At 41.0% G+C, this 9,150-nt stretch overlaps 2 protein-coding genes across 3 annotated transcripts; one reads left to right on the top strand and one right to left on the bottom strand.

Moving 5' to 3' along the window:
* The first annotated feature begins 3,798 nt into the window (after positions 1–3,798).
* Positions 3,799–6,604, top strand: LOC141724106 (subtilisin-like protease SBT1.1). Of its 2 annotated transcripts, none has more exons than XM_074526096.1 (2): positions 3,799–3,954; positions 4,150–6,604. In XM_074526096.1, exons 1-2 carry the CDS (start codon positions 3,814–3,816, stop codon positions 6,466–6,468), a joined length of 2,460 nt encoding a protein of 819 aa, XP_074382197.1. In that variant the 5' UTR covers positions 3,799–3,813; the 3' UTR covers positions 6,469–6,604. The 2 variants fall into 2 exon arrangements, with proteins under 2 accessions (XP_074382197.1, XP_074382198.1); XM_074526097.1 differs by having other exon boundaries at positions 3,908–4,045.
* A 566-nt stretch (positions 6,605–7,170) lies between these two features.
* LOC141724107 (large ribosomal subunit protein eL36y-like) lies at positions 7,171–8,645 on the bottom strand. Its single transcript, XM_074526098.1, has 4 exons — positions 8,536–8,645; positions 7,834–7,943; positions 7,516–7,715; positions 7,171–7,406 (listed from the first exon to the last, which is right to left on the bottom strand). Exons 2-4 carry the CDS (start codon positions 7,933–7,935, stop codon positions 7,376–7,378), a joined length of 333 nt encoding a protein of 110 aa, XP_074382199.1. The 5' UTR covers positions 7,936–7,943; positions 8,536–8,645; the 3' UTR covers positions 7,171–7,375.
* Positions 8,646–9,150: the final 505 nt, after the last annotated feature.

Genomic DNA, 9,150 nt, shown 5'->3' with positions numbered 1-9,150 from the left:
ACTGTGAAGTCGGTTGCACCTCTGCCAGAGATTGTTCTATAGCTTTAAAAGATTCTGCCAAAGTGAAGACATCTGCTAGAGTAGCCGGGTCTTTCCCTTGCAAGTGCTTCCAAAAGTCCGAGCCAACCCTTAATCCTGCGATCAAGAAGCTTTTTAGGGCTTCATCTGATGCCCCCTCACGCTAGTAGATTCAGCGTTGAACTTTTTGAAGTACGATGTCAAGCTTTCATTTTCCCTTTGCCTAACATTGAAAAGAGTTGTGACAGAGGGCGCGTATCTCACCGCGGCTTGGAACTTGGTTAAGAACAGAGTTTTCATCTGATCCCATGAGGTGATCACTCCTGGCCCGAGCTTTTGAAACCACTGCTGGGCGCTTTCTCTAAAGGTTGCCGCCAAGAGACGGCATCGAGCCAAGTCCGGGACTTGGTACATGTCCATCTCTATATTAAAATGACCCAGAAATTCCACCGGATCCGAGTTTCCATGGAAACAGGGATCGCTAGTAGTGTTGCGATACCCGGCCGGCAACTGTGCCTCTCTTACTGCCATCGAGAAAGGGGAAGGGATTTCAGTTGTGGCCGTCACCCTGCCTTCCAGGTGGTTAAGTAGCCTTTTTAGATCTCCCACATTGAAAGTTCCCACGCCTGGAATGGTCTGCATTTGAGGCTGCAGACCTTGGGGTTGTAATGGAGGTACCTCCACTTGATTCCCCCCGGAAGGGGCTTGCTGCTGGTTCGTATTCTGGGCGTGTTCGGGTATCACAATTATTTCAGGATTTCTTCCTTGATTTCTCCCTTAATTTTCTTCCTGACCCTGGCCGCGGCCTCGAGCCGTACTGCGATCATAATTTTCTACGTCTCTGTGATCATCATGTTCCGCATAGTTATAGCTGTCTGCTCGATTATTCCAGCGAGAATCAAGGTGACCGCGGTAATTGTCGCGATGGTATCCCTCTAAGTATCTTCCTCGGCCTCCACCTCTTCCCCTCCATTGAGGCCTCCTCCAACGATCATTTCCATACCCACGTCCATATCGATCTAGCGATCTGCGGAGAGGAGCTCTCTCATGATCGCGGTGCCGCTCCCGATTTTCCTGGGAATTCAGGGGCACACGCGTTGGGTCGCGGTGCCGCTCCCGATTTTCCTGGGAATTCAGGGGCACATGCGTTTTATCATGGGGCGTCACATCTCCACGATCAGCTTCTTTCTGCCATTCAAGTAACAACATTCTTAAATCATCATCGCCCAAGTGGATCCCCAGGCGATCTTTCAAAGCTACGAAGCCCCGTTGCTGATTTTCCGGCATCGACTCCGCCTGTCTGCGTTCCTCGAGACTACGTCCAGACCGGTACGGATGGGTGGCTCCCCGGTTATCCGCCCGCAAAATTTCCCGACCATCAGAATCTTCTTCCACTGGCTCGATGATTGGGGATGTGTTATTGGAATAGTCCAGGCGCCGCGGGGTTATCGGCACACGCCCTCCTTCGATACGTCCATGGCCGGTTGAGGCATCCTATCAGTCATGGGTGCTTTTCCAGGTGCATGAGTTGCACGGCCGCGGCTAAGACCCCTTCTAGCCTTGCGTCGCTCCACAGTGCTCAACCTTGAATCAAAACAATTCAAAGCATCGCCTATGCGATATAGTTGTTCCAACAAATCAGCGTTGCTGATGAGCACAGGTGGCTGTCCCCCAACATCCGGCGTGGGACGATCAGTCATTGGCGGAACGTAGGGTTCATATTCATAGCCGTGATCAGAATCTTCTTCAGAACTTCCATCATAAAAACTTCCATCACGATATTGAGACATCCTTCCTCTCAGATGCAGATCTTGATTACCCCTCCTTCTAGCGCCAATTTGTTGACGGAGGAATTTGGGAACAACAAAACTTGAGGTTAGTAGCCGGAAACAAGATCTGTGATGGCAGTTCCATGTCGGAAACGTGAACAGTAGTCGGTGGATCCGATGAACAGTATTCATCGGAAAAGATGAACAGTGTTTGGTGGTGATAATTATTGGGGGCTGAAATTGCTTAGGGTTAGTGGTGGCTCATTTGCGCTCTCACTTCTGACCCCTCACAATGTGCCTACGTACCCCTATTTATAGGAGATCAAGCCCACGTAGTTCTTGGGGAACAAGAAACCTAACGGGCTTAGATTTCTTATCCCGAGGCCCAGTAGGAAACCCACTGGAAACCGACTTCTACTAGCTTTAGGAATGTCCGCCGATGAGGCCCAACCACAAAGGCCCAAGGCTCGTCCGCAGCTTCGAGACTTCACGGATGAGGCATCTCCCTAGCCAAGGATAACCCTCCGCTACCAGCTGTTTCTCTAGTCCACGGACGCAGGTATAGCCGTGGTTCACCCCAAATGTTGGACGCATCATTGTCCCCCGATAAGGAACCCCTACCAGATTATAGGACAAGTGATCTCAAGCTTTTGGGTGCAAAGTGCAGGATACTCCGAAGTCTCCCAACGAGGACACCCGTTGATTACAGAGACAGAGCTCCCAAAGCACACACCAAATTTCACCTCACATCCCCAACGAGGACACCCATTGACTACAGGAGGAGGTCTTCAGTCCAGGCATACCCCTGGAGGTCTCTGACCACGGACACCGCCTTTCCTGTAGATGTGCTACATGGAGGAGTTCTTCAATAGAGTACCTGCATCAAATAAGTTAGTAATAACATTCTCCATCTTCCTTGAATCTTCCAAATAGTTCATCCAAGTAACATGTCAAAGATGCATTTGTGTGCCAAGTAGAAGTTAAGGGCGCGCCCAATCATTCCTACATGTTGGCGCCGCCCTGTGTCATCAGTCTTTGATCTTTTCCTATGTCTTTCTACATCGTAGGGCGCGCCCTAAATTACTCATCATTAGGGCTTGTCCCAACTCTGTCCAGTAAAGCCAAGGCATGAGTCTATTAAAGCAATCATGTCTGAGTAATCTGTCCAAGAAGCCTTCCTTACTTAAGGCGCGCCCTAAGGCTCACCATGGAAAAGAATCCATTCAAGAAATTCCTCACCCCTTCATGGGCGCGCCTCCCCATTAGTCATGAGGGCGCGTCTTTCAGGCATGATAACTACAACCGTCAATCAGCTATTCAGTAAATGGGGCGCGCTTTTAAGGCGCGCCTTCTATTTATAGAAAGTCAATCTTATCTTTTCGTAGATTTCAGACGCTTCTCCTTCGATTCTGCTCATTTTATTAATCTTAATCTGAATATTGTTTATACCAATTTTTTGGATAACATGTTCCATCATAAACATCTGACATCACGTATAATGTCTTTCTTCCTCCGCTTTTCCCTCTGCTGTATCGTATAATAATGCATTGAATATAACATAAATGTTTAAATAGAAATGAACCATGTTTGAATACATTAGGGAGACGACATACACAGTGCAGTACAGGCCCCTCCTCAGGTTAGCATAGGGCAACAGCCTGATTTTCACCTCGCATTCACTCTTGCTAGATCATGCGCAACTAAGATGGTTAACTAATTAATAAATATTAGAGGGTTTCTAGACTATGTATTAGTCCTTGCTCTGGCCACCTCAGATTGCTGTCAGTTTCAAAGTCTGCAATCTGAGAATATCTTAATTTATTTATTTTTTAGGAAAAGGAACTTACAAGCTTAAACAAGTTAGTCTGAAAAGATCTATGTAGAAATGATTGTGACCACTGTATACACACAAATCATCAAATCGAAATTATGTTATTAGTTTATTAGCTTTCTTTCTTTCTTTTAAATTAATATACTTTGATTAATTTCATTGCTTTAACAAGTGAGAGATTAGAAGATTTCATGCATGGTCCAACATAATTATACATTGCTCTGGTTGTCCACTTCTTTATATCTCCTGTTTTGCTATTTAAATATTCCTTCAAAGTCCAAACACTACTCATTCATTCAGGCTTCTTTCATCTCCTTGCTTTCATGCCAAATTCAGGTGTGCAACTACACATTTATTATATGTATGAATATTCCTCTTTCCCTCTTACCCTACTATCAGTCAATTTTCTGAAAAGTATTTACTCAGAGTAAGAAATAATATAGAAAAAGGCTGTCTTTGTGTATAAACTTATGCTTGTTATGGTTTAAACTTACTGTACGTTTCTGACAAAATATTTGTGTTTTTTCGCAGTATACATCAGCAACCATGAGCTTAAAGACAACCTTGATGTTACTAGCCTTGATGGTCTCAGCAACTTCATGTGTTTTGACAGAAAGAGGTACATACATTGTCCACATGGACAAGTCGAAGATCAAAAGTCTTAAGACAACGGAAAAATGGCATGAATATGTCATGGACTCTGTTCATAAATTGTCAATTCAAGAAAATAAAGAAGAAGAGGCATATCCACCCAATATTCTATACACCTACGAAACAACTATGTTTGGCTTTTCTGCAACACTTTCCAAATCAAACCTAAAATCATTGACAAAAATCAATGGTTTTCTCTCTGCCATTCCCGATGAAATGATGAGCCTCCACACTACTCATTCACCAAGTTTTCTTGGCCTAAATCCTGGCACGGGACTCTGGCATCCCAAGAACTTGGCTTCTGATGTTATAATCGGTATACTGGACACTGGAATATGGCCGGAACACATTAGTTTCGTTGACACTGGCATGCCTCCGGTGCCCCCGAATTGGAATGGCAAATGTGAAGAGGGCACAAATTTCACAATCTCAGATTGCAACAGAAAACTTATAGGAGCAAGAGCATTCTTTAAGGGATATGAATCTGTTAGAGGAAAAATAAATGAAACAGTAGATTACAGATCTCCCCGCGACGCAGAAGGCCATGGTACACACACTGCATCAACTGCAGCCGGTAATCTTGTGCCAGATGCAAGCTTTTTTGGTAATGCTAAAGGCGCAGCTACTGGAATGATGTTTACGGCTAGAATTGCAGCATATAAAGTTTGTTATGCTTCTGGCTGTTCAAGCTCCGATATTTTAGCCGCCATGGATACAGCTGTTAGTGATGGGGTCAATATAATGTCACTCTCTTTAGGTAGTGTTGCAAAGCCTTATTATCAAGATAGCATAGCTATTGCAGCACTGAGCGCGTTTCAACAGGGGATTGTTGTGTCATGCTCAGCTGGGAATTCAGGCCCCTATAGCTCAACTGTTGGCAATGTCGCACCATGGATCATGACTGTGGCTGCAAGCTACCTTGATAGGAGCTTTCCGACCACAGTTAAACTTGGGGATGGTCAACTATTTAAAGGGGCATCATTGTATTCAGGTGAAAATGTTAACAAATTGCAACTTGTATACGATAAAACTGCAGGTATACAAGGGGCTCAGTTTTGTTTCAATGGTTCCCTTTCGCCGGCACTAGTGAAGGGGAAAATTGTAGTTTGTGAAAGAGGAGGGAATGGCCGGGCGAAAAAGGCAGAACAAGTAATGCTTGCAGGGGGTGCTGCAATGCTGCTTGTAAACACTGAAAATGAAGGTGAAGAACTCTTCGCTGATCCACATATATTACCAGCAACTTCACTGGGTGCTTTAGCTGGTAATGCTATAATAAGTTATGTGAACTCAAGTAGACAACCTTCAGCTTCAATCATGTTCAAAGGCACAACATACGGTAATCTTGCGCCAGTAATGGCAGCATTTTCGTCTAGAGGACCAAGTTCAATTGGACCTGACGTTATCAAACCAGATGTGACGGCACCAGGAGTGAACATCTTAGCTGCATGGCCACCAAACATTAGTCCATTACAGCTCAAGAGTGATAACAGAAGTGTTCTCTTCAACATAATCTCAGGCACATCCATGTCATGCCCTCATGTTTCCGGATTAGCTGCACTCATAAAGGCTGCTCATAAGGACTGGTCACCAGCAGCAATCAAGTCCGCCTTAATGACGACTGCTTACACAATGGACAGCAAAAAATCCCCAATAGGCGACGCAGGCTCAACAATTGGTTCAAAATATGCAACCCCTTTTGCATATGGTTCAGGCCATGTTGATCCTGAAAAGGCTTCCAACCCTGGTCTCATCTATGACATTACTAGCAAAGACATCCAAAATTACCTTTGTAGTCTAAATTATACCTCTTCACAGTTAGCCATATTATCGAGGGAAAATCTCAGTTGTCCTGGTCATTCAAAACTTGGGCAGTCAGGCAACTTGAATTATCCGTCATTTGCAGTAACGTTTAGTGATAACACTTCAAATAACGTAACTATTACACACAAGAGAACAGTCACCAATGTGGGGCCTGCAAAGAGCGTCTACGTTGCGCAGGTGATCGCCCCGAGTAGAACATCAGTGAGGGTTAAACCGAAGGTCCTACATTTTTCAAGTGTGGGCATGAAATTGAGCTATCAAGTTAGTTTTACTACAGTTGGACAGAGGCCTGCTTCAGGTAGTTCTTCATTTGGCTCCTTGGCCTTCAACTACGGGAAATATAAAGTTAGAAGTCCCATTGCAATTACTTGGGAGTAATTTAAACTTATAGAAACCAAATTAACTGTGTCCAAAAATTTCAAGATTAAATAATTACGCAATAGATTACACTCTGGACTAGAACTATATATATCCTTTACATTTGCTTCCTATTAATGAAAGCAAGCTTTTGCGATATCTTCTGAACAATGGTTGAATAACGAAGGAGTAATTTATTCGAAATCCAAGCAGTTAAGAAATAACAAATTTTATTCTGTGATGACTTTTTTATACATTCAAACTCCGTCTTTCATCATTTTCTAGTCCTTAACTAATGTAGCCAGTTAGAATTATTCACCAAATTTAACAATTGTATTTTCTAGTCCTTAACTAATCTAGCCAGTTAGAATTATTCACCAAATTTAACAATTGTTACAACTATAGACAGTGGGCAATCGATTATATAAAACACAGGGTTGTAGGTTTCTCTCTATCCCACAGTTAAGATCTCATTTCTCAGGAAAAAACCTTACATAGCAAGTAAGCTTGAAATAAGACTCTGAAAATAACCTTACCTGAACAAGTAAAAGCAACTAGACTTTGAAAGATATCCTCATATATCATCCTATTGCAAACAAGTAAAACTGAAATAAAACTTTGAAAAAAATCCTTGTATGCCATTCTATTGCAGGCACTAGTAGCAAATTATTTCCTCATTTCATGCCATTTTCAGGCAATTGTGCATGCATTGTGATAAATGAGTTGAATAAAAGGCTACTAACTTCAATACTAAACACTTCCCAATAGTGCACCATAATTTCACATGATAGATTCCATAAAATGTGTCTTAAACCAGTCATAAATTTCACCAACAGAATTCAACTGTGACAACAGAATTACAACTAAAGAAAATTATCAGACTGCTACCATCTCATTAAAAATGCAAAGTAGGATCCACCCCTGCTACTCACTTCTTTTTCTCAGTACCTCCACCAGCCCTGTTCAAAATGAGTAACAACTAAGCATTAGGCACTAGTACATCACAAAGAAGATAAAACCCAACACAATGATGCAATTTTCTGTAATTGTGGGAAAAAAATATATCACCTCATTTTACGGAGAACATTGGACATCTCCTCTCTCTTCTTCTTTGCCCTCTTGTGCGTGCCCAACTTTCTCTTGGCCACTTTCAATGCACGCTTATCTTTTCCAACTTTGAGCAGCTCGGTAATCCTTTTTTCATAAGGAGCAAAACCAGCAACTTCTCGGATCAGGTTTCTCACGAAGTGGGTCCTCTTGCTGGTTTTCTAACAAAATCACAAATTAATCTGACATTAATACATTAGATCATAACTCACATGTGCACAAAAACTAATCATACAGTAGCATGGAAATACGAAAGTACACAAAGAAAGAAGAACATACTCCTTTTCTATCAGACGGGCGAGGTGCCAGCTCCTTCTTAGTAACAATGTGTCCTTTGTTGAGACCCACAAAAAGTCCAGTATTGGGCTGTTTCGGAGCCATTGTAATGCCTAGAAAATAAATTAAATTTAGTCCCGTAGCCACACATTCTACAACCCCCCCACCCCCAATCACCAAAACAACACAACTCTGTCTAATACATTTTCAACATACTTATGCTTCCGAGAATGTAACTAGAAATACTAATACATCACTCTAATTTTCTCCCAATTAAACGAGGAAAATTATTAAAACACATAAGCAAGGGCTCATCGAAACAACAAACTAAAAAGGGCTTGCCGAAAGAGGGTAATCAACTACCTAGTAAAATTACGAGAAGTTAAAAAAATCAAAATACACGAATAACACATAGCCTAGTACCAACCGCAGTGATGCACCCATAGCAGCTATTATTATCAAATGCAAGAATGCATCAATATTAAATACAATTATTTGAGGGACAAAATCAATACAATTACCCAAATGAATATATAAACAAAATGTAAATTATAATTCAATTTCGACAAAAGGAAGACTAGGACAAGCATATTATACTAACATTACACAAACACACACGCATAAATTGAACATAACAGAGATGGTGAATTAGTAATCAGATTGTGATATAAGAGAGAAATAAGGGGAGATGCGGCGGAGACTGACCTTTGATGGGAAGAGATACAAAAACTAGGGTTTAGAAATTGGTTGTGCTGTGCGTATAAATAGTTAAATACGCGATGTCCAATTGACTTGGGAAATTTGGATTATTAAGGACAAAATAGGCATTTCACATATACTAAATTAATATTCACTGTTGTTATTTTTATGTAATATAATTTCAGAATTTTTTATCAACAAAATTGAAAATTATTTTTGACGAAAAATTTGAAACGTAAGTACAATTGCATATTTTATATATTAATTATGTTTGAATTTTTAGTTGAAGATGGTACGTAATTAATATAGTTATTAATAAATAAAACCATGTTTTATTTAAAACTAAAATTATCAAATTTTAGTAATCACTATCTAATTATTATTTTTGTTAACTATATAGTTATGCTTTAATTATATTGTTAATTAAATCCTAACAATCAACACGAATCATATTGTCCACAGACTTCATCTTCCTTTTAGTCATTGTCCACTAGAACACTGATATCAATATATTTTTAAATATATCTATTTACTTTTCAATTAAGTTTTTAAAAGGTAATTTATAAATTGCATTTAAATCTATGTAAGTAGAAAAATAACATCTATTAACTTTCAAATTTA

Source organism: Apium graveolens, chromosome 5, assembly GCF_009905375.1.
Source record: "Apium graveolens cultivar Ventura chromosome 5, ASM990537v1, whole genome shotgun sequence".
NCBI classification, from domain to species: Eukaryota; Viridiplantae; Streptophyta; class Magnoliopsida; order Apiales; family Apiaceae; genus Apium; species Apium graveolens.
Note: the sequence above shows the minus strand (reverse complement) of the source record. Positions and strands in the feature narration are given on the sequence as shown.

What these genes read in the sequence shown, in the direction of transcription:
- LOC141724106 (XM_074526096.1), top strand. Translation starts at nt 3,814, where the DNA reads ATGGTCCAACATAATTATACATTGCTCTGGTTGTCCACTTCTTTATAT. An exon ending in TGCTTTCATGCCAAATTCAG is followed by an intron (nt 3,955 to 4,149) that starts GTGTGCAACTAC and finishes GTTTTTTCGCAG; the next exon opens with TATACATCAGCAACCATGAG.
- LOC141724107 (XM_074526098.1), bottom strand. Translation starts at nt 7,935, where the DNA reads ATGGCTCCGAAACAGCCCAATACTGGACTTTTTGTGGGTCTCAACAAA. An exon ending in GCCCGTCTGATAGAAAAGGA is followed by an intron (nt 7,716 to 7,833) that starts GTATGTTCTTCT and finishes TGATTTTGTTAG; the next exon opens with AAAACCAGCAAGAGGACCCA. An exon ending in AATGTTCTCCGTAAAATGAG is followed by an intron (nt 7,407 to 7,515) that starts GTGATATATTTT and finishes CATTTTGAACAG; the next exon opens with GGCTGGTGGAGGTACTGAGA.